The 25,928-nt window shown below is 41.1% G+C and overlaps 1 protein-coding gene across 2 annotated transcripts in view; it reads left to right on the forward strand.

Annotated features, from left to right (window-relative positions):
• PLXND1 (plexin D1) overlaps positions 1-25,928 on the forward strand; it is a 252,381-nt gene that overhangs the window by 219,551 nt on the left and 6,902 nt on the right. For both annotated transcript variants that reach the window (XM_061618475.1, XM_061618474.1), the window contains exons 28-35: positions 779-882; positions 2,391-2,454; positions 6,635-6,669; positions 7,628-7,732; positions 9,733-9,896; positions 14,642-14,789; positions 22,676-22,816; positions 24,767-24,841. In XM_061618475.1, coding sequence (XP_061474459.1) covers positions 779-882; positions 2,391-2,454; positions 6,635-6,669; positions 7,628-7,732; positions 9,733-9,896; positions 14,642-14,789; positions 22,676-22,816; positions 24,767-24,841 — 836 coding nt within the window. The remainder of the gene's footprint in view (positions 1-778; positions 883-2,390; positions 2,455-6,634; positions 6,670-7,627; positions 7,733-9,732; positions 9,897-14,641; positions 14,790-22,675; positions 22,817-24,766; positions 24,842-25,928) is intronic.

Raw genomic sequence — 25,928 nt, forward strand, 5'->3', positions numbered from 1 at the left:
GCAAGGAGACTGACTCACTTAACTTTCATAAATCCACAAGGCAGTGGTTTTCCTGGGTTAATCTGTCTAACAAGGAAAGAGAGACTTTTTTTCAATTATACTTCTTGATGAACATTTTTTCCACATCTTTTGATTGTGTCCTTGTCTTGATTTGACCTGGAGGAGCTTTACTTGTTCCAGGAAACAACCCATGCCACCGGGTTCTTGGGATTTTGACATTAGGAAAACTAAGTATCCCCTCCAAATAAAAATGCTCAGAAAGAGACAGAGTACAAAGGAATCTTGGAGGGTCCTGAGGCACAAAAAATCAAGATACAATTATGAGGAAATTTGACTTGCCCTCTGGGGAGAAAGTGTCACAGCTGAAACCTGACAGAGATCCATGGGAGCACTAAATTAAAGCAATTTGCTTTATAAAAAGCCAACTTATTTGAGATCAGATGCATGCTTTTACTCTACATCCAAATTTCCTTTCTTTTCTTTACCCATTGATGTAGGTGTTTGTGTGCAGTATCTAGTGTGAGAGATGCATGACATCAGAATACAATGCATTGATCACATTTTTACCTACTTGGCATAACCTTGAAAAATTTCCCACAACAGGTTCTTAAAGAGTTTTGTATTCAAGTTTTATGGCACGAGTGCTCTTAAGAGCTACAGAGCTTGACACTGAAGCACCTGTGTCCTTGTCAAATGCAGCATCAAAAGAAACCCATTTGTGTTCTTGTACATGCTGTGTTCAGGGAGGGTTTCTACTTGCTCCATTTTCTTTATTTAGAATGGTTTGCCACCAGCACAGACAGCTATATCCTTCGGGACCTTGATGACACTTCAGTGATGGAGGATGGCAGGAAGAAACTGAACACATTAGCACATTATAAGGTAAAATGTGTGAATGCTCCATGAACTCCCCTTCCTTTGGGCCTGCCTTTCCTCGGGGAGACATTACAATTTACTTTCTAAGCAGGATTAGAAGCAAGCAGGAAGGTTGCCATAACTCCATGGAAGCTTCCGGGGAACAGACATCTGCCCTGGCGAGAAAGTTGTTAATATTGCAACACATCGAGACTAATTAAACACTCTTCATGCAAAACAAGTTATTGCTGGGGGACAAAAAGCTTCTTTTTCCCAGTGGCTACTATCCATCCTAATTAAAATCATACCATTCCTGTTTGTTGCTGACAATGGTGTCAGAGTTCCCATTAGTCTCTTTTGGGATCATGGCTTGCCCATAAATTGTCTTTCCTTTTTTTCTTTCTTTTGAGGAAATAATTTCATTTGAAGTGATAGTCAAGTTCTTTAAGCCTGTATTCAAAATAATTTTACACACACAGAATTATTTTATATAAATAATCATGAGACTTGGCATAGGACTACTACTGATGTGCTTGGTCTTGGAGAAGCAACTTCACACAAGCAGCATGCTTTGTGGAGCTAGGCACAAGTGGTTGCATTAAGACCTAGGACTGTGATTGTTCCACAGCAGTGTTTTGGAATAATTTCCATCAAGGAACACACATGCAGAGTGTTATCATAATGTATTTTGTGGCAAGGATCTGCAAACAGGATATTAGATTTATGCCATCTCCTGTTGGTGGATGTTCCATGCAAAATTAAGCAGAGTTTATCTTTCTGATGTAGTGTTTTCCCAGCAATTCATATAGCACAATCTCATGTTTAATCAGAAGAAATTCCCACAGTGTTCAATGGGGTTTACTCTCTCATAAGTATGTTCAGAATTGCAGCATTAAGGATGCATCTGACCAGGCTTCTTGTTGCATTTCATTTACTTTTTGTTTATCCCTGCACTAATCTTAATACTTCCCATCAGTATGCAGAGAGACTTTTTTAAGAAACACGCACTCATACATACATACATTGCCCACATGATGTGGTGTGGCCTCTTCCAAGGCAATTGTTAGTAGCAGGTTGCACAAGAAATTGCATGTATGCACAAGAGTGGCCATTGTGGTGGGATGGTGCCACAGAACAACCCTCCTGACAGTGGTGCTGCTGCTGCTTACCTGGACAGTGGTGGGGGGCAAGACAGAAGCAAGGTCAAGGTTGTGTGGGTACACCAACAAAACCACTCTGGCACGCCCGCCCGCCAGTGCATTCATGTAGCCCCATCCTTGCCACCACACCAACCCAAGTATGCATGCATCCAAAAAGCTGAACTTCATACAAGGGAAGCATGAACATTCCACTCCAATAGTTAGAGGGAACATTTGCAGAAGATCATTGTGGGGGTGAGAGACATTCATGCTCTTTTGTAAATGTCACCACCAACACCACCTAGCATTTGTACATAAAAGTTACAAAGGAGTAAACTGTTTGTCCTTAATGCACTGTCTGTCTGTCTGTCTATTTTGTATTTCCCTCACTCACAGATACCTGAAGGTGCCTCCCTAGCTATGAGTTTAACTGATAAGAAAGATACTACTTTAAGTAGAGGCAAGTTGCTACTTTTTTTTCCTTTCACTAACGCTAATGACTTGTCTTTTGAGGGGAAGGGGTTCCTGAAAAAGTTGCAGAGTGAAGCCAAGATAAGAGGGTACCTTGCAGATCACTATCTAGAGACCAAACTGCATGCAACTCTCAGTCATATGTAATTTATTCCATCTGCTAGGGGGTTTGGTTGTTGTTGTTTTACAAAATGCAGCCATGGAGATTGCATTTCCCCCAGGGCAAAAAGCAGTGAGAAGAGTAGCGAAAAGAGGAGAGAAGGTTATAAACCCTCTCTCAGGGTACTAGTCTTCTGCTTGAATTTGCAACTTTTATGGCTGCATTTTGTAAAACACAGAGAAATGTGAGATAAACTATAAGCTGCAAGTATCACATGTAGTTTGTCTCTTGAGTTGTATTTATTGGATTTATTATCAAATGATGGCTACCATCTTTTGAAAACATGCTAAAGCCTTTGCTCTGAGGTGTACTAAACAAGCCAGACATGATGTTAAATGCCCTTAGAAACTACATCAGTTTTTTTTATTTTATTTATATATTTATTCATTTATTTATTAGATTTATATCACCCCCTTTCTCCCAATAGAAGCCCAGGGCGGCAAACAAAGGCACTAAAAACACTTTAAAACATCACAAAAACACACTCTAAAACACATTAAAACAAAACAACCATTAAAAACATATTAAAACAAAACATCTTTAAAAACATCTTAAAAAAGGTTTTAAAACATATTAAAAAGCAATTCCAACACAGACGCGACTGGGATAAGGTCTCTATTTGAAAGGCTTGTTGAAAGAGAAAGATCTTCAGTAGGTGCGAAAAGATGACAGAGATGGCGCCTGACTAATATTTAAGGAGAGGGAATTCCAAAGCGTAGGTGCCACTACACTAAAGGTTCATTTCCTATGTTGTGCGGAATGGACCTCCTGATAAGATGGTATCTGCAGGAGGCCCTCACCTTCAGAACGCAGTGATCGACTGGGTATATCAGGGATAAGACTGTCTTTCAGGTATCCTGGCCCCAAGCTGTATAGGGTTTTGTACATCAAAACTAGAACCTTGAACTTAGCCCGTGAGCTAATGAGCAGCCAGTGCAATTCTTTCAGGAGTGGGGTGACATGTTGGCAATATCCTGCCTCAGTGAGCAGTCTCGCCGCTGCATTCTGCACCAGCTGCAGCTTCCGCACCAACCTCAAGGGTAGCCCCACATAGAGTGCATTACGGTAATATATATATATTAAAATACATATATATTATAATGAGAGGTGTAGGACCCACCCATCTCAATTTTCATGAGGACTGTAGCACGTTGGGAGGGTAGATTTAACCCTTCCCTCCCCAGCCATAATCTTTACAAAAATCACCCCCCCATTGCCATTAATCTTAGGATAAAAGCTCAAATTGATTCCAACACTCTAACCTCTACACCAAACTAGCCCTCCTAGATTTTTGGCTGTTAATCTTCTGCCATTGCTCCAACAAAACAGAACATTGAAGGCAAAACTCATAGGCATGGAAAAACCCAATAGTAACACAATTTCTATACAGACCCCAGAACAGTGTCTTATTTATCTAGTTATTGTAGTGATATAATCCGTAATATATCTGTTTTTTGTCCCTTCCCCAAATCTTTTCACATACTGTCAGCTGTGCATGGAGGCTATGGAAAGTGATGGGTTTTTCTGCTTGGATTCTGAGAGAGTAAAAGAACCTCACTGTATTAGAAATGGGTGGAACTGGAACCACATGATTCCACCAGCAAAAGATTTGCCATACCCAGAATTTTCATCTGAAAGTCCACCAAATCTTCCGGGCTCTTCCAGAATCCATTTTTGATTCCTGAGCCCCAGGTTCCATTTTGTAAGTTCCTGATCCATCTTAGTGCCATTTCATCTGTGGCAAATTCAGCAGCAATTCTTGTAGGTACCAAATCCTCTCTTCAAATGCTCATCCCATAGTAAACCTATTACTTTCTATGGAGAATCAATGCTCTCTGCAGATTTTCACATGTGAGGTTTACAATGATTCTTGCTTCAGTTGGATTTGTAATGCAAATATAAATCTTGCACTGGCCAGAAGGGTCACTCACAATACAAAAGTCTCCCTTCCACTTTCTGTTTTGCATTAATGATTAAAGGTGTAGATAAAGAGAAACTGAAAGACAAAGCCTTGCTTATGAAGATATTGACTTTCCATTCAAGGTGAAAGTACTGATGATACTATGAAATATTTCTATAACTTGGAAGTAATCAGCTCATCATGGTATTACTTTGTTAGAACTAGGATTTAGCAAGACTCACATCCCTGTCTCCGCCGTCACAGTGATTAAGCTACAGTAATTTATGTTGTTGAATCCTACCATTCATCTAAAAGCCTTCAACGTCCACCACAATACTGAGCAGGATTGATAGCAAGACAAAGAGACAAAAAAGCAGAGCAGAGACACTTAGCACCCTGTTCACTGCAGTGCATGACATTCTCTGAATGGCAGCCAGCAATCTGAGAGGAAAAGAAAATGGGCGTCCAAACAGCAGCAAGCAGTATTGGGGGGGAGTGGGTTAAGCCTGGAGCCATCCATAAATATAATACAGATTTGGTCATCGGACTGGATGTTATGAGGTCATCCTCTTCACTGTTGCTAAATGGGCTTGTTTGTTGACCTTTGTACATGAATGGCTGTCATTTTCTGTTGCGACACATCAGCTGCCAATCTCCACCCACTCCAGACGCCAGGCAGTATGGCTTTTAGCTGGGTAAGTGGTCTATAAGTAGGCAGTTTTCAGCAGTCACAATAGCACTTTGAGACTGAAAATGACAAAATAAAATGCTTCAAACCTGATAATGAAAAAATGTGAAGGTCACCAACAAAAAGGAAAATACTACGTATTCTGTGCTATTTTGGTTTTCATTGAAAAATAAGGCTCATAAAAGAAATACATGGCAGTCTGGAGAAGAAAGTGGTGTCTGTTTTTCTTACAATGCAACCCTATACATAGGTACTCAAAAGTAAGCCCCATTGAGTCCAGTGGAACTTAGGGCAGATCCACAACATACATTAAAAGCACGTGACTTCCCCCAAAGAATCACAGGAATTGTAATTTGTTATGGCTGCTGGGAATTTGTAGTTCTGTGAAAGGGGAACCACGGTTCCTAGGATTCTTTTGGGGAAAGATTTTGTGCTTTAAATATGTGTTGGATGCGCTTTAAATGTATGGTGTGGATCTGCCCTTACTCCTAGGTAAGTATGTTTGTTTATTTATTTATTATTTATTTATTGTACTTATATACTGCCCCATAGCCGAAGCTCTCTAGGCGGTTTACAGTTTAGGATTGCGTCCATCATTTAGGTATTTTGTACTCCTGTAGCAGACACAGCCATCAGTATTCGCTGTATCTGATGTAAGGTAGATTATATAAGCACCAGCCTTCTTCATTTCCATCTGATTGGCCTTTTTGCCTGGTCCAAGCAACTGTCCTTATACTACTGCATAATACTGTAGTGCATATGATCACATATTTCATCCATCCTTTCCTGTAAAAATCTGTGTAGAAATGCATAGACATAGGTTTCCTGTTGTTAGTGCAGGAGTAGTGGAATAATGATAGGCTCTTCTTTCTATAGTAAATTCATTGTCTTATTGTATGGCTATTGCTTGAAGGCAAATGAAAGATTGTACTTACATACTGTAGTTTCTTCTAAACCTCCCCACCACTACCAATATATGCAACTGTATAAAAGCAAGCGGTTTCAGGGACATGAAAGGAAGAGAAATCTCAGGTTATTCGGGTCTGATTGTCTCTACCAGTCTGTTCAAAGAATTAACAAGTGTTCCAGCAATGAAGGGCAGCTGAGGCAAAATATTGCAGGGCACATATGTAGCCTAGCAATTGAAGAGCAGCACTGGAAGCCAATAGCTTCTTAGTTCAGCCACTGCATCAAATTCGCCAGTTATCAACATGGATTTTAGTACCGCACTCCCATGTAAATGTCATCTGGGTTAGTTAATGTTTCATTGGTTAATATTACTTAAGTTCTGAGTTCAATAAGTGTATCATGTGTTATTACTGCTGATTATCCTCAGCAGCAGAAATATCCAAACATTTCTTCTAAGAAAAGGCAAGCTAAGCCATTTTCTTTCATTCATTTTCTCCATTTTTTTTCTTCAGTGAAAGATTTGGACACTGAAAAATACTTTCATTTGGTAAGTATCCTATTCCAGGAGCAGTCAGGGATAATGACTCTCCCACTGTGGGTGGGCTATTTTCCTTAGGGGGTCATTTCTCCCTCTCTCTTCTATTTCCTCTCTAGGAAATGTCTATTTGGGAATTGGACCCACACACCAGGAAAGTGTATGACTGACATGGTACAGATAAATTAAGGAAAGTTCCATCACCTTACACACGAAAAATTGCAACAGCTTTATGTGAAGCTGTGGAAATAATTACTTAACCAGAACAGTTTGATAGGTGGGAGGCAGGTCTGGTCCAATGAAATTTGCCAAGTGTGTTTGTTATGAAACAAGCCCCCACCTTCATCCCCTGCCTTACAGCAGTTTAGCAGTGTAAAATGAAAGGGCAGTAATGCTACACATAGTTTATTGTCAAAGACAAATCTAGGAATGTTTTCCATATGTACAGTGTATGCAGGCTGATGCATTTGCCAGCTGGCCAGCTTGTTGGCCTAAGATCAGACCCACGGGGGGGGAGCGTTTGAGACTTGTGGTTCTTGCATTGTTTGTGTAATAAGGTAATAATTGAACACACGTTATGTTTGGCAGGGAGAAGGAGAGAAATCAGTTTTTAATCTTAATCTCAATCATAATCTTTCCTATATTTCTAATGTATTTTACCTTTACGAAGACTGCCAATTACCAGAAGGAAAAAGAACATTGTGTCTGGTGATGTTTCAGACAGCTGAATTCATTGTAAACTGAATCTATAGCAAAATTATTCATTCATTGAGGGGGGCGGAAAGGAATCAAGCAGCACAGCTGGCAAACAGTACAATTGTTTTGTTTCTTAATATTGTTCCTGTACTCATAATCTTAACGGTCTGGTTTATAGCATGGAGTAACATCGTTTTCCTTTTCTGATTTGAATGCTTTATTTCAAAACATGCATGTTAACTATGTATAATCCTGTCTTTTTGCAAATGTTCAGGTCCTTCCCACAGATGACCTTAATGAAAGTAAGAAATCTCATAGACAAAGTCATAGGAAGAAAGTTCTTCCTGAAATCTACCTGACCAGATTGCTCTCCACAAAGGTAGGAGACACTAGGACTGTAGTGAGCCCTGCTTTTGATGTCTAATCCCCAGAAAGTCAAATTCATTTTTCAAAAATGAGCAGAATATTTACAGTGGAATCCTATATGTGTGTACTCAGAAAATGTTTAATGGAGTTTACTCCCAGCTAAGTATGCAAACGACTGCAGCCTTAGACAGTGGAGCTTACTTCTGAGTAAATATGCTTAGGACTGTATGGCAGATCAGCACACTTTAAAGATATTTATTTATTTATTTATTTGATTATTTGATTTATATCCCGCCCTTCTTCCCAGCAGGAGCCCTGGGCTCCTTTATTAAGTAATTAATTAGACTGCTTTATAAGTGGGAAGAGAATTTTGGTTCTTTTCTTGGAGACCCTCAGAGTGGAGCTACACAGTATATTCCAATACTGCTTAGTTATTGGATTGTATTTGTATTTTGTACCTTGTATTATTATGTTTTATGAGGTTTTATTGTAACTGCTTTGAGGGCCTTAGCAAAAAGGAAAATCCCAACAGCAAATGCATTTCAGGAGTGTGTTGGGGAGTGGTTTGAATTGAAGAAAGTGGTGCTTAACCCGTCCGTTGCCTCCTGCTGCTTTCCCTCTACAATTTCCCACTCAGTCTGCCACAGTTCCATCATACATCTAGATACATATTAGTGAGGATTGGATTTTTTTAAAATAGCAAAGTGGCTTATTAATTTTGAACAAATAAAAGGAGTTGGGCTGGTGTTAAGCTGAAAATCAGCAAATGAGGGAAGGGTTGAGCATCCATTGCTTTCCACTTCTCCAAGTCAAATCAGCTCCTCCAAATTACATTTGCTGATTAGAAGCAGGGGTTACATACCTTGGTAACATCGACACCAGACATTTGTTCAACTTTTAAACAGCCATGGCTTCCTCCAAAGAATCCTGGGAACTGTAGTTTGTGAAGGTTGCTGAGAGTTGTTAGGAGATGCCCTATTACCCTCACAGAGCTACAATTCTCATCATTCCCTAGGAAGAAGGGCTGGCTGTTAAACCACTCTGGCCATTGGAGCTCTGTCAGGGGAATAGGGGTCTCCCTAACAACCCTCAGCACCCATTACAACCTACATTTCCCAGGATTCTTTGGGGGAAGCCATGGCTGTTTAAAGTGGAATAAATGTCTGGTGTGGATGTGGCCCTAATCAGGTCCTTAGCTTCTTTGCAAATGACTTGACGCAAGTATCTGTGAGTCAGGCAGACAGGCTGGTGAAAAAAATATGTGTGGACATTTGCAAGGCTAGATCAAAACATGATAAAAAAGTGTAATATACTGTGTCTTACTACTAGCCTACAAATAAAATAAAATACAAGTGACACAACTGGAACTTTCAAGCACTTGTCTGTCATGAATTTTGCTCCTTGTTTTGTTGCTTAAATGGGACCAGAACACGTTTCCTCAAGTCCATGAGCATTTCAAATTGGTAATGCTGGGGTCTTAGATAAAGCAGATAAAATTCAGCATAAATCACTAAACTTCAACAGTGTCTCATACCGTCTAGAAGTGTCTGATCCAGTGGTGGTGAACAGTCCAGTTTGCATTGAGAAACCCCACTTACAGTATCAGACTATTACTCTTAACAGACTTGGACACAGAGCTTGGCTCTTAGCCAGTTTGTAATTCCAGTGCTTTGTGATTCATAATTGGAGGAGAGATCATAAGAGTTGCCAGGGGTCTGTAACTTTTCCCACTGTTTACCACACAGAACAATCACAGATGTGCTTTTGGAGTCCAGCAGCAGAGAAGGAGAATCTCCGTGCCAAGATAGATTAAATGCAAACTAAAGCTAATTATATCACTGTGCACAAAATTAACCCCTCCACTCCAGACTCTTATTTTTGCCTTATGCTTCACTCATTTTATAGCAAGATGTCTTCAATTTTGTTTGAAAAAGAAATAGTCATGTCTTAATAACATCTTTGTTGCCATAGTTGCTGTTTTCTTAGACCAACTTAAATATTCTTATTTTTCAGGGCACACTGCAAAAATTCCTGGATGACTTATTCAAAGCTATTCTGAGTTTCCGAGATGACAAGCTGCCTGTGGCTATCAAGTATTTCTTTGATTTCCTGGAAGAGCAAGCAGAAAAAAGGGGGATCTCTGACCCAGACACATTGCACATTTGGAAAACCAACAGGTTGGGAAAAGGATTTTCATTACTTTTGCCTTCAATAAACACATGCTTATAAAAATCAAAAATCTAGTATTTCAAAATAATCATCGCTTATATTAATAATCACTAGAATTAATAATAAGAATATGCTGTGAGGGCCAGATTGTTAAGGGCCCAGACTCATAAAGATAAGGAGCTGAGGAGGAGAGGGACAGAGTAAATCATACTAAGGGGAGAACAGACATAATTTGTAGTGTACAAGGTTTGAGGTGTAAGACAAGCAGATTGGGATAAATAAACAAAAGAGAAATCTTACTTTAATTATACAGTAAATATGTTTATGGTTCATCAAGTTACATTGATTTCAATTGTAGTTTCTCTGGAGACAGCATATTCAGAAAAGGAATTGGAGGAAAATGGCAAGGGAGCAGGAAATAGCTTCAGGTCTGCTCAGCAGTGGAACATATATGCTCCTCAGAGAATATTAAAGAGATGCTTTTCAAGTTGTCACAGGGAAACCAACCATTCCAGCTCTAAGTTCAGAAATAAATCAAAATAGAGTGTCAGCAAGTTTTCATTTAAATGTAGGCTATTTAGATTTCTTGTATTTGAGGACAACTGAAGGCAGACTTAACAGAGCCTATTGGCTTATAGATCCTATTTGGCACTAATCAGTCAGGGTTTTTTTCCTGTTAGTTATATCTCTATTAAGCATGTAGGTACTCACAGTTAAGCTCTTCAGGGGCACACACATCCAGGTTTTTTGGCAGCAGTATTGGCTGAAAAGACAAGAAATTAATGACCCATGGCAGCCTATATGGGTGAAGAGAGAAGTATTCACAGGATCTTGTGCTGCTTCTCTCCATGCCATAGCAGTTTTATTTTCTGAGCAGTAAAGCAGCCAGATTTGCCAATCTGTGTTTTCATAAAGAGATAAAAATTAGAATCCAGAAAGAAAGCATGAGGGTTGGAATTTGAATAGCATACATACAGAACATTTATTTATTTATTTATTCACTAAGAGGCAAAAAAACTTGCAGTTTAAGAACATACCTATAGCCCACAGATATTTCTATCAAACTTTAAAAAACAGGGAAATTGGGCAGCTATAGTGATTGCACCAGGGAAGCAAGAGACCTGACCTCTCTGAGATATTCTCCTGCCCTATCAATTTGTCAAAATGCAAACACAATTTGGGTTGGTCTTCTACAGTCCAATCCACTTGCTGTGTTGCTTGCAAGAATTTGGTAACATGTGCCTCTGAGCATATGGTGAGTGGTGGCAACACCTGCCATCTCCAAAGATGGAGAATTATATTTTTGTATGTTTGTTGGTGTTCTTCATACTCTACTTCTTTTCTGTGTTACTAATGCTTCTACAGAGAATCTAAACTAGAAAATTTTATTTCCCTCATTATTCATCCTAGAAATCTGTGTCAATTTTATTTTTATTAATTTCAAAGCCTTTTTATTGGTCAATATCATATGATGGTGAAGAAAGCCTTTTGTGTTTCAAACTGGAGGTTATGTTCTATTTCTATTTTGGGTGCATTAACAGTTGAATCTGAAACTGCAGTTTGATGTAAAATCAGACTGATTCCAATATGTTGCTACTTCAGCAATGACTCTAGCTGTTGGAAAAAAGAGGATGCATGTTTTCAGCCTGCTATGTTTCAATCACTTTACTTAAGGCAAGGTGGGCACGGTCAATTAAAAACATAGAGCACACCTAGCATTCTGCTAGAATATATTTCACCTCCCACTGTTCTTTCTTTGGCAAATTGAGACACTCCTGATGTCCACTGGAGACTATTCTGCAGAAGTCAGTGCCATTATTCCACAATTACGTTTGGAGTTTTTTTAGTGTAAATTTTGCAAAGTGTTGCTGTACTTCACATATTCGCAGAAATAGAAACAAAAGAAAATGATTTCCTATAGGAAGCTTCACTAAAATTGCAAAGTAAATCAGACATATTTAAAGTGACCATCTGAACTATATCAACTGTCTTAATAATGTTGCTTCCTCCCTGCTAAAACAAGATCAGCATAGCACATGTCTTCTTTCTATTATTTCTGCTGATTGCAGGTGTTGCCACCACTCACCATATGCTCAGAGGCACATGTTACCAAATTCTTGCGAGCTACACAGAAAGTGGATTGGACTTAAACCATAGCTGTCCCTGGTGATATCCACAACAGGCCTTTATTTCACTTTGGACAGTAATGGCTTCTCTCAAAGAATCCTGGGAAGTGTACATAAGAACATAAGAACATAAGAAGAGCCTGCTGGATCAGGCCAGTGGCCCATCTAGTCCAGCATCCTGTTCTCACAGTGGCCAACCAGGTGCCTGGGGGAAGCCCGCAAGCAGGACCCGAGTGCAAGAACACTCTCCCCTCCTGAGGCTTCCAGCAACTGGTTTTCAGAAGCATGCTGCCTCTGACTAGGGTGGCAGAGCACAGCCATCACAGCTAGTAGCCATTGATAGCCCTGTCCTCCATGAATTTGTCTAATCTTCTTTTAAAGCCGTCCAAGCTGGTGGCCATTACTGCATCTTGTGGGAGCAAATTCCATAGTTTAACTATGCGCTGAGTAAAGAAGTACTTCCTTTTGTCTGTCCTGAATATTCCAACATTCAGCTTCTTTGAATGTCCACGAGTTCTAGTATTATGAGAGAGGGAGAAGAACTTTTCTCTATCCACTTTCTCAATGCCATGCATAATTTTATACACTTCTATCATGTCTCCTCTGACCCGCCTTTTCTCTAAACTAAAAAGCCCCAAATGCTGCAACCTTTCCTCGTAAGGGAGTCGCTCCATCCCCTTGATCATTCTGGTTGCCCTCTTCTGAACCTTTTCCAACTCTATAATATCCTTTTTGAGATGAGGCGACCAGAACTGTACACAGTATTCCAAATGCGGCCGCACCATAGATTTATACAACGGCATTATGATATCGGCTGTTTTATTTTCAATACCTTTCCTAATTGTCGCTAGCATGGAATTTGCCTTTTTCACAGCTGCCGCACACTGGGTCGACATTTTCATCGTGCTGTCCACTACAACCCCGAGGTCTCTCTCCTGGTCGGTCACCGCCAGTTCAGACCCCATGAGCGTATATGTGAAATTAAGATTTTTTGCTCCAATATGCATAATTTTACACTTGTTTATATTGAATTGCATTTGCCATTTTTCTGCCCATTCACTCAGTTTGGAGAGGTCTTTTTGGAGCTCTTCGCAATCCCTTTTTGTTTTAACAACCCTGAACAATTTAGTGTCATCAGCAAACTTGGCCACTTCACTGCTCACTCCTAATTCTAGGTCATTAATGAACAAGTTGAAAAGTACAGGTCCCAATACCGATCCTTGAGGGACTCCACTTTCTACAGCCCTCCATTGGGAGAACTGTCCATTTATTCCTACTCTCTGCTTTCTGCTTCTTAACCAATTCCTTATCCACAAGAGGACCTCTCCTCTTATTCCATGACTGCTAAGCTTCCTCAGAAGCCTTTGGTGAGGTACCTTGTCAAACGCTTTTTGAAAGTCTAAGTACACTATGTCCACTGGATCACCTCTATCTATATGCTTGTTGACACTCTCAAAGAATTCTAATAGGTTACTGAGACAGGACTTTCCCTTGCAGAAGCCATGCTGGCTCTGCTTCAGCAAGTCTTGTTCTTCTATGTGCTTGGTTAATCTAGCTTTAATAATACTTTCTACCAGTTTTCCAGGGTAGCTAGTGAAGGGTGCTGAGAGTTGCTAGGAGACATCCTGTTCCCCTCACAGACCTTCAATCAGAGTGGCTGACTGTTAAACCACTCTGGCCACTGGAGCTCTGTCAGTGGAATAGGAGTCTCCTCTCAGCATCCTTCACAAACTACACTTCCCAGGATTCTTTGAGGGAAGCCATGACTGTCTTACTGAAATCAAAGTCTGGTGTGGGTGTGGCCCCCTGATTAGGCAATCCCAGCAGCTGTGAGTCTGCCTTTTAGAACACTGACAGTTGGTTCTTACTGAGCATGCCCGATGTTATAATTGGCTTCAAGCCAAAATTTCTTAAATTAATTAAAAATCAGCCAGGCATTTTTTTAACTTTTAAACTGCAGAAGATGAAAGTCAGAGTATGGGGCAAGGTTATTAACAGGTACTCTGTGAATATGGCTGATTTTTAATGAATTTCAACAGATTATGAGAACTCTCACAGAAAAAAGTCCAAAAGGGGTCTGGTTTTTTCCTCTCTTTTTAGACTTTGAACTCTCTATTCTCTCTGACTGTTTTGTGTATCGCCATGAAAATTGAGAGTGTTGTTAAGCAAGCGTTTCTGAGTTCAGGACTATACGTTTTGTAAGGTTTTGTTTTGAAATGAGCTTATGGGAAGCATCAGAATGGCATGGGGGGTATTTTCAATTTAACATTGTGAAATGTGAAAAATCCACGCTGGCTATAGTATACAGCCACTCTCGTGGCTGTATAAATACATTTATACCCCGCCTTTCTTTTCATGAAACCCGAGGCGGCTTACATATGGTTCCCAGGTGGTCTCCCGTCCAGGCGCTGACCAGACCTAACCCTGCTTAGCTTCAGCAGTGTGCTGGCCTCATGTGCCTTCAGACCATAGCCTGGTCCCATAGGACCAGTACCATATATCCAGAACCTCATATATTTTATATTTTATTTCTCCCGTAGACTTAAATTGTTTCCATCACCATCAATGGAGAGATGAAAGAATGATAATGATAACCATGTCCATCTATTTTATATTTACCTGTGCAGCCTACCTCTGAGATTTTGGGTCAACATTCTGAAGAACCCCCAGTTTGTTTTTGACATCGACAAAACTGACCACATAGATGCCTGTCTTTCTGTAATAGCCCAGGCCTTTATCGATGCCTGCTCCATCTCTGACCTGCAACTGGGCAAGGTACATAACTGCCAATAAGAACCTTTTCCTTTGTCTCCCCTCACAAAAATGTCTTCTGTTTGTCTTGCAGCTTCCATTGTAGCAGGCAAAGAAATAAACAAAATGAGAGCTATACGAGTAGCACTTTATGCTTTCTTCCCTTTTAATTGTAAGATTGTATGCTTGCTTCTATTTTCTTATTATTAAATGTAACTATGTCAGATATTTTATCAGTACCGTAGTGCTAATGGCACAAATCGCATATGATAAAATGTCCAACTCATCTTGCTCAAATGAATTACCATTCAAATATTTTCTATACTTTGTGAATGACCAGCTCTTGCAGCAGCCAGGTCAACCTGCTGTGGGGAAAGAGCAGTGGAGCAGCATGGTCATAGGCAGCCTGAAGCTTGAAACCCCATCCTTCAGGACTGAGACACTTGGCTGTGTCAGCAGCTTACGTCTAGGGGGAGAAGCCTACCATAGATGATGGGTTGCTGGCAATAGGGCAACTCAAAAGAGATTGTGGCTTAAGGGAGTAGGCATGGGTCAACTCCTTTTTAGGCCTCTTGCTAAGCCCGTGATGAGAGAGCAGGTTTGGCTTGACGAGTTTATGGTTGTAATGAATTGTCACCTATCCTCCGGGTGATGCAAGAACTTCAGTCAATCTCTTTTTCACCTATGTCCAGATTGCAGTAAGTGGACTTCCTGGCTTTTGAAAGGTGTGGGGATTTACTAGTTAATTTGAGTCCTAGTCTAGATTCTTTGTTGTACGCTTATACTATGCTGCTCTGATATTTTTTAACTGCTAGGGGGGTTAAGGTTGTCAGGACCTCAGGCATGTGTCTGGCCGGTACAGTTTCATCTGTGTGCTGTAGAAGGAACTATAGCAGTAAGGGGAGGACAAGCTATTTCCAGCAAAAGGAAGTGAGGCATCTTAGTACTATTTCTCCTTCTTGTCCCTCCTCCAGCTGAAGACTGCCTGAGTGTCAGGGGAGCAACCTCCCTGCTTTTCTAATTATGCTTTTAAATGCCAGGTTGGTGAGTGAAAAGACCTCTGCCATCCAGGATTTGAAGGAGCATCATGACCTAGCAAGCTGAGACCTGGTTGATCTGGGCTGAGGAACATTAATCTCTCCCTGCTACGTGCCCCATCATTCTAGGGGTGGGGAAGTGGTCTATATATATAATGATCTATCTCCATAACCAGATGCCCTGTTCAGCAATCACTCAGTTTTGAAAATGCACCAGATTGTTAGGTGATTATTATGTACTGTCCCTCAAGGTGTGGTTGGAGAGGCCTTAATAGCCTGCTGTGAACTTGCAAAACGTTTAACAGATAAAATCACTTTCATTTTTTCCAGCTTGGACTCCGACACTGAATACAGGATTGGTTCTCATTGGGGCCATCCTCTTTTGTTGGATACTTTTCAGTTTGTACAACATGAGGTAAAGGACAGGAACCTTGGAGACATGAGGCCTATCATGTACTTGACCCATGTCTGTCTTGGCTGATTAGAAATCCCAAGGATGTGTGACAAACTGGGTGGCAGACATTATTAATGCCTCTGTACATGATGGAGTGGTGTTGAAAGAAGCAGTGATAAGCCTTCATTAGATGTCATCAATTTGGCTGTTTAGATTTTTATCCCACCCTTCATCCCAAAGGACCCAAGGACAGCAAACACCAGAACAATACATACCATACAATTTGAAAAAAAAATTAAAAACAAATCAAGTATCTTCACAACTAATAATTTCAAAGTTGCTGGGAACAATATATTTCCATCACTTGTTCCCTGGGGCAACAGGAATGTTTTTAAATTCCACCTAAACGTTAAAAATGAGGGGCACAGACACACCTCACCAGAGAGGGCATTCCATAAGCAGGGGACTACTACCAAGAAGGCCCTGTCACAGGTCAGTGTTATCCAGACAGCACCCTATCAACCATTTTTAGGAACTATAACATGTGGTAGCCTTCTAAGTTCTGTGATTTCTTGATGGCACAGATTATCTGGGTTTTTCTCAATGTAGCTTTCAACCTGGTTTTAAGATAGAAACAGCTTTGATCTTCCTGGAGGATGGTTTACATCAAGAACTAGAAAGGGGAATCTATCCCTTTGGTTCTGTTGGATAGCTCAATGGTTTTCATTACCATCAACCACAGTATATTTTTTGACTATCTGGAGGTGATCAGTACTAGGGGCTCTAATCATTTCTGGAGAGTAGGTCTTGGAAGGAGCTACTGGGGGACTTTTATTCAGCCCTGTGGCCCAAATTAGAGTGCTGCCCTGTGCAGCCTGGGACCAGAATATCTGAAATACTATTTCATCCTGCATAAACCTACCAGCTGCCATCTGAAGAGGCCTTATTATTTGACTTGCCACTTTGTGAAACATAGAGGACAGGGACACAGGACTGGGACTTTTCCATGGCAAAACCTAGATCATGGAACTCTGTCCCAGAAAACCCAGCATTGTAGTCCAATTTGTTCATTGGACTCGCATGCCTTGTTTAAGTGTGCTATTTCTGGTATTTTTGTTTACTTTCAACTTCAAAGGTCATCTCATCATTTTCTAGTTTGAAAAGGCAACACTAAAAGGGTGATTTCAGATGAAAAGGTTGGTTTAACATTATTTTCACTCTGTTGAAATAGATGATGTTGCAGTTAGATGTAGCTGTTTCCGAATTGTCTTTGTCCTTACAGAGGATGTCACAAAAAAACCTGTTTTTTTATGATGATTAACATTTTGTGCTAAAGACACTTTAACATTCATAGCCCCATTTGAAAATCTCTTATTTACCTGCTACCAGCCTAAATTACTTCGCAAAGATAAGGCAGAGGCAATCATTTGGGAATCCATATGTGTCACACCTATTCTAAATCTCTTGGGTCAGACAGCTAGAAGCTGAATGTTATGTACTATGTTCTAATGGAGTCCAGGCAACTTCCTGACCACAGGAAGCTAATGCTGATTTATGCGATGAATCTTTGCGTTTTACAGCCATTAATTATAACAAACGCCTGTTTGGCATTGTTCCACCTTTTAGCCAGAATAGAATCAATGGGACCATTTTGTATATTTCCCTTATACTCAGGATTGTAGTTTGATCCTCTCATTTTAAACAAATCTATTTTTTTGTTAAGTTATAAGTGTTTTGCCCTTGGGTAGTCACGAGATTGTCCTCACCTTTGTAGAGAGACTTCCTAACACATTGGCTCACATTTTAAAAGGAATTTAATGATCAGCTAAGCAAATTGGTAGCTCATAGAATCCAGGCTAGAATGGACTCAAGTTTAGGCTCTTAGACTTCCTTCCAGTATCTTGTTCTTAGGCCTTATGACTGAAACGATAAACAATCATTCTGCTTGGGATGGAACAGATTTAAACTTTCATTTATTCATGAGAGTGATTCTTGTGTGAAGAGTTATAAAGGAAACTATCATAGAAAGCATTCAGTAGGAAGCACCTCTATGTATATGTGCCAGGTTTAGCTGAGTATACCTGCAAGCCAAGTAAGGGTAGGAAAAGTTTAAGGCTAAAGCATAGTTAGTGATATACTGTAGGCCATAGCGATATAGACATCATGACTGGAATGGGAACAAAGATGATGAGGTAGATGAGCCTCAAGAATATTCCACATCAAGACTAAGAGGCCCTTAACCCAAAGCAATTCATCTCCAGAAATGCCCTTCACCTTCAAAATTACCTAAGGGTGCTCACCTGTTCCCTTATTAAATATTAACCTTTCCTACACTTCCTACCATCTATGTGACCAAATTAACCTATTAACTGCACTGACCCATAAACCGCTATGCCCCCAGAATCCAGTAGAGTCAGCAAAAAAACCTGCCCAGCTCAGCCAAATTATGGGTAGGCAAAATTTTCTTACTTGGCCCCAAAGCAACTTGAAATCCCATACAGAAACAAAGAATGGCCTTTTTGGGTGCAAAAGGCAACCAAAGAGGCCCTAAGGGGCGTAGCCAAGGGCTATAAAGCCTGCAGCCATGCCCCCCAAACTAGGAGTGGGCAAGAATTTTGCTAAAATCGAACTTAGTATCAGACTTCCTAACAGTCTTGCAGGTTTGCGGATCAATCCTGAATGCTGAAAGCTTCCTTGCTTTTCCAGATACCAGATTTTAAAAAAACACATTGAACTTTGTTTTGCTAATGTGAAGCTGACCAGCCTGTGCCTTTGCTTCCCTAAAGTGAAATTGACCAGCATGTGTTTGCTTTGCTAATATTAAACTGACAAGCCTGTGTCTTTGCTTTGCTCAGCCTGCTGTTTGATTTGCAGCTTGTGTCTTTGCTTTGCTAAGATGAAACTGACTAGCCCATGTGTTTGCATTGCTATCATTGAACTGAGAAGCTTGTGTCTTTGCTTTGCATCAAAGTGATATCTCCATTTCTCCTAGGGCTGGGATGAGGGGCAGGATCCAATACAATTCGCGAGAAGAGGAAGTAGGGAGGATTGGGTGGGTGGGCACTGGGCAGAGAGAAAGCTGCTTTCCTTTCCAAAAGGAAAAGATTGATAACAATATCATTAGTTATTGGGGGGAGGGGGAATCAGAACAGTAAAAGCAAAGGATAGAGGAACAATAACTAACCTGAAATGGAACCGCATGCTAGTTTGATGGAATGCAATCAGACACCAACAAGCAGATCCCATCCCTACCCCAAACATAAATTCTGGTGTGCATGTGTGTGCTTAGCAGGCACATTTATCTCAGCACCATTCAGGGTGGCTGCAACAACACTTCCAGATGCTGTCTTGCACAACTAGCAGGAGTGGACTTCTGATTTAGCTAACTTGTCCAGTTCTAGCCTGTGGGAAGGGGAAGAGTTGCAGCCTGCAGTTAGGAGGGAGGGGAACACAACTATATCATGGAAGCCCAGGTATGTAAAGGGTATGTCTAGATCGGGATAGGGAACCTTTGGACCACCAGATGTTGCTTAATTACAACTCCCATGAGCCCCAGAAATCATGGCCAATGGCCAGACATGAAAGGAGTTGTAGTTCAGCAACATCTGGAGGGCCAAAAGTTATCTTACCCCTGCTCTAGATTAAAGTCATAGACCATTTCATATATAAAAATTTCAGGAGCAAGATCAATCTCTAAAGTAGAAAGGTGTGTGTGCGTGTGTTTTATTGTCCTTACAAATCTGCTGAATTTGGTGTTCACATTTGAAACTTTCCAGCATAAATATATATTTTTAGGGAATGCTGTAAATCATATCCCTCTCAGTGCTGGCATGTATACCGTATGTGTGGTGCAGAGCTACAGTGTGGAAAGGACCTGTGCGGACCACCACGGGGGAGCATTCCACTCTGTACACTGGGAATCTCTTCACCTGGTGGGATTAATATGAGGTGATGTTCTAATGAGAGGAGCAAGTTGTGTGTATTTGGCTTTCTGAACATTTTTGCATCTATTAGAAAATACCTACAATTTTTCTTTGTCAAACTGTAAGTTAGGGCAGAAATAGGGTCAGCTGGGGTCAGACAGCAGATGGAAATGTTTTCAGAAATACAATAGCATAAAAGAAGGCATTGTAGAGTCAAGTGGGAAAAATAAATCTTTAGCATCAAAATAAAGTTACATGTGTTTACAGTATGCTGTTACCTTTGTGTGCCTATTCTTGTTCTTTTCCCATGATTTAAAAGCCACTAAATTCAATGGGATGTCTCAGTAGGCTTACCAGAGGATTGTTTCCCCTCATTTCATGGGGACTGAAAGTTAACCCATGTTTTTCTTAATCCACAATAGGAATAACATTGTTGGATTGAGATAAGGAGCATATATGTGGACTGCTGTGGCTGCTCAGTTTTTAATGTGGGCAACTTCACTTGTAATTTGCCAGCTCTTACTAGGGCAGTGCAAATGTCCACATCCCCCTCCTTCTCCTTGCAGTATTGGCAAGTAGCAAAAGGCAAAATACAGTTTCTGTAATGTTGTTATGCAAGCAACCTAGATAATGAAGTGCTCTGAGCTCACACTTCTCAATCACATAAAGTTCACAGACATTTTGAAATAATCAACGCGGAAGTTTTACCTACCTTCTCTTCTGCTAGAGTTAAACAGCTGTTCAAAGAAAGAATCCATCTTCATTATAAATGGTGGGACCTCTATTCATTTACCCAAAGCTGTCCCCTATATAAGTCCCCAAGGTTAAATTTTCTTTCCTGCATCCTTCGCTGCTTGTCAAATATTTATTTATTTTTATTTATTTATTTATTACATTTATATACCGCCCCATAGTTGAAGCTCTCTGGGCGGTTTACAGCAATTTAAAACAATAAAAACAAATATACAAATTTTAAAACACAAAAAAAATTAAAAAATTTAAAATTTAAAAATATGCATTCTGCGAGCAGGCAATGATATATTTATGACTCCTCAGGTGGCAAAATTTGTTCTAGCTGCAGGAAAAGTAAGAGTTAGATACCAAAAATACCTTGTGGGGTGAGTGGGATGTGCCCCAGCACTATTATGACTGTAGTATTTATACACTTAAGACATGGGGTGAGTCAGGGTATCTTTTTCTTGGGAGAGGAAATTTTATTTGAAATGTATTGTTGCTGTTTTATTGTATGTTGTTGAACTGTGTTTTGTTGAAATATGACTTGTATTTTAATATGTATTTTCCTTTTACATGTGTTTAATTGTGGTAGCCTATGGCTCTGAGCAATAAAGATTCATTTCGTTGATTTTGAAATAACTGTAATAACTCTTTAGCTCTTCCACAGTAAGCTTCTGAAGTTCTAATGCAGATGTTGGGAACCTTTGGCCTTCCAGATGTTGCTGAATCATAACTCTCATCAGCCTCAGCAAGCATGGTCAATGGCCAGGGATGATGGGAGGTAGTACAGCAACATCTGGAGGACCAAAGGTTCCTCTTATGTGTTCTGATGGGTCTTCTAGGAACTAGATGACCTTGACATACGCAGTTGCTAATACACATGTCAGCAAAGGATCCTAGTTAATTATATTTATCACATGCTGTAATATACATGCACGGTTATGTTGTAAACAATACAATGGTATCCATGTCTTGAACAGGGCCGGCCCCAGGCATGCTGGGGCCCTTGTGTACCAGCCTGCCCTGGGCCCCTCCGCTCCCCCTCCGCAATCTGCGGAACTTAAGAACATAAGAAGAGCCTGCTTGATCAGGCCAGTGGCCCATCTAGTCCAGCATCCTGTTCTCACAGTGGCCAACCAGGTGCCTGGGGGAAGCCCACAAGCAGGACCTGAGTGCAAGAACACTCTCCCCTCCTGAGGCTTCCAGCAACTGGTTTTCAGAAGCATGCTGCCATTGACTAGGGTGGCAGAGCACAGCCATCATGGCTAGTAGCATCCACGGACCGCAAGACAGCACCCACTTAAGCATCCACAGACCGCAAGACAGGAGCTTCCGCGCCGCTCGCCATCCCCCCCACTATCCCCATGCTTCACCTACCTTATCATTGTTTTTTGCAGCGTGTGCAGGTTTGCCATCAATCAAGATGGCAGCCGAGGTTTCCCTAAGGGGCTGAAGCCTCTGCTGCCATCTTTGTTGATGGCAGCAACGCGCGTGTGTAGCACGCAGGGATAGTGGGGGCTGGCAGTCTGCAGATGCTTCCACGAATCACGGAAGGAGAGCAGATGGCCCCCTGTACCTCCAGGGACCCTTGGGCAAGTGCCCCACCTGGCCGCCCTTTAGAACCGGCCCTGGTCTTGAACATGCCTTTGCATGTCTGTATTTTAAACGACAAGTTGCATATAATTGTTGCTTTATTAACCATTGTATATCATGTTCTTAATTTGATGCCATTGTTATGTCCACTGAAAAACAGATGGTAAAGGAACCAATCATTAGTCAGTGAAATAACAATAGATTCTCTGTGTCTTTTTCCCTCTTCAGGACTCACCTACTAATAAACTATTGTATGCTAAGGAGATTCCTGAGTATAGAAAAATAGTACAGAGATATTATAAACAGATCCATGACATGCCACCTCTCAGTGAACAGGAAATGAATGCACACTTGGCTGAGGAATCCAGGGTAAGAAATCAGCTGTTCTGTAGTGTAGCACTGTGGTTTCCAATCTGGCACCGTGAAGTAATCCAGAGGGGGCCACAAACAGTAAAGAAATGAATTGTTTATATTTTTTTTAAAAAAGAAGTCTTCACTTCCTGGACGCTCTCTGCTCCACACTACCACTGCAGATGACACCTCCCCCTTGCTCCAAACGAGAGGGGAGGACTTTGCTGAAGCGCCACAGCGTCTTTCAGGCACACTGAGCGCAGGCATCTGCCTATACCACACATGGCAGATGCCAAAGGAGGCTGAGGGAGATGCTACCAGGAAGAAGGGGGGATTACTATCCCCCCTCCCATCTCTTCGCACTTCTGCTGCTGATGACACCCTTACTCAGAATGAGAGGAGAGGGCTTTTCGTGAAGCGAAAAGAAGCAAGACTGCAAGGAAAGGCTGCTTTCCCCTTCCTTCCTGGCAGCCAGCCTGCCTGCCTTTCTTGGCTCCTGCTTCACTGCCACCTCATTTTAAAAATTATTCTTATTTGAGAGGCCGCCCAGATCTCACCTTTGGCCCAGACAGAGCCAAAGAGCAGTGAGGAAACTCAGGACTTGCTCCCCCCCCATCTCTAAGGATAAGTGTTGTGCCAGTGTCCCCCCTTTCTTCCACCTACATTCCACCACCCCCAAGCTCTCTCTCCAAGATGCTGAAGCAGTTGATGGTTTCCCCCCTCCCACATGCCCAAATGCATGCACCCCTACAGATGCTTGCAGATGTGCTTGTGTGTGTGCACACACTGATCTGTCTTCTGCTCCACTGTCATTCCCCAAGTACACACTAACCAAGTCATCAGTTCTGATGATCATCCCAAATCCTAAAAGCACTAACCTCCCTCCTCAACCTATCCACCCTTTTGTCTTCACAATCTATCATCCCCACCACTACCACATTGCTGCTTCTTGATGATGATGATGTTTTGTAAAAAGATAAGCAGGTTCGCTGAGGCTGGGTCCACACACTGCAGCTGAAATGTATTTATTTATTTAATTATTATTACATTTATATCCCACCTTTCCTCCAAGTTGCTCAAGGTGGTGCACATAGCCCCCCCCTTTCCGTTTTATCCTTACACCAACCCTGTGAGATAGGTCAGGCTGAGAGACTGTGTCTGGCTCAAGGTCATCCAGTGGGCTTCATGCCTGGGTGGGGATTTGAACCTGGATCTTAGTCCAACACTGTAACCCACTGGTGTTGGGAGACAGGACTGTACATCTTCAGATTGTCAGAGGGGAGGGGCATCCCAATTTGATTTGATCTTTGCATTAAGAAAAGAAAGCAACACCTCCCTTTCTGGGGAGCTTTTTATGGAAAGGGATATTTGGAGATGTGATTTTGCCACTCACCCTTTTTTCAATCAACAGAGACTAAAATTACATTTAGCATGGGGGGGTCACAAAAAAAGTTTGAGCTTACAAAGGGGGTCCCATACTCATAAAGGTTGGAAACCACTGGTGTAGCAATACCAGAATTTTCTTATACCACTCAGAACAGTAACTTATGACATCCCAGAAGTGGGAGTAAATACTTCTAGTCACATTGAAGATTTAGAATATTTATTTCAAACTTATGTAAAGATATTTTTAAGTTATATAGTCAAAATATGCTAAGTGATATTATTTAGAATAATATGAGGGATCAAGCTAATCCTTGCATGAGCCAAAGCAAGTATAAATCAGTCAAGGGATTGACTGTGGTTACACTACAGTTTCATTTATTTTTCTCACAACTCTGATGTTATGCATGTCACATATTAATTAACTAACTTAGAAGAGAACCAGAGTTCAAATATGCTGATGTTAGCTTACAGCACAATGAAATCCAAGTACCATTTTAGTGTAATTGATTTCTGTCAAATAGAATGGATATCACTTTGCGTTTGGTGATTAATATTCTCTTGTTTGTTTTGTCCTTTATGAAGAAATATCGGAATGAGTTTAACACCAATGTTGCCATGACTGAAATTTACAAATATGCCAAGAGATACCGCAGTCAGGTAAGCAGCCTCCTTTGCTTGATAGGCAGGGGCAGTTTCCACCTTTCATTGCTTGGTTCACATGACTTTGTGCTGACATGGGTGGAATGTAACCAGACTGCATTTGCATGGATGGTGAAATAGTCATGTAATATTTCATCATGTGTCCTCTGCGCATTGAAGCTTTACCACAAGCACAGATCCTGATTTTTTCAGTACATGATTTTATCAAGTCACTGACAACCTGTTTTCAGAAGCCTTCCTTATAACGTCATTGATATAGTGGGGAACATATTTCACCCCTTGTACTGGATTCAAACTTTCCAGCACCCGCATTCAGTGCAACCCCCCCAAAGAAAAAATGCACATACTTCTATTTGCCCATACACACACATTGTCACGAATGCATGCACCAGATATGAAGGCACATGGCTCTCTCTCTCTCTCTCTCTCTCTCTCTCTCTCTCTCTCTCTCTCACACACACACACACACACACACACACACACACAATCACAATCACACATGCATACACTCACACACTAGTCATGTAGGCACATAGGCATATATGGACACACAGATATTCAGCATTTCCCACCCTCCACTCTAATGCTGGGGTAGGAGGGGCTAGAAAGATCTCTAAAGAGTAGGCAATGGGATTTTCTCTCCTTGTTTAAGTGCTAAGACCAGAGATAAGAATAAAAGGCAGCATTTCTCCCACCCCCTAGTGCGGGGGTGGGGGGTGTCTCTGGAAAAGCTGTCTCCAAGGCTGGGGTGGGTGTGGCTTGGTAGAAATGAACTCACAGGCCGAATGGGGAGGCCTGGTGGACTCAATTAGACCTACAGGCTGAATGTTCTCCATCCCTGATCTACATGCACAATGAAGCATTCATATAACTGATTCACAAACTTAGTCCAGATACAGTCAAGCCATATTTCAGCACACATGAATCAGCTCTAAAAGGAGTTAATGACTTTTAATAATTAATCTGGTCCATCACAGCTTGAAAACAAAGAATATCACAGTGTACAGATCTTGCTCAGGCTTCCAACTTTTGTGATTCTCTGCTGTGCCCTTGAGATAATAAGCATTTGGTGAAGGTGCTGAAT

Source organism: Rhineura floridana, chromosome 3, assembly GCF_030035675.1.
Source record: "Rhineura floridana isolate rRhiFlo1 chromosome 3, rRhiFlo1.hap2, whole genome shotgun sequence".
Taxonomy (NCBI): domain Eukaryota; kingdom Metazoa; phylum Chordata; class Lepidosauria; order Squamata; family Rhineuridae; genus Rhineura; species Rhineura floridana.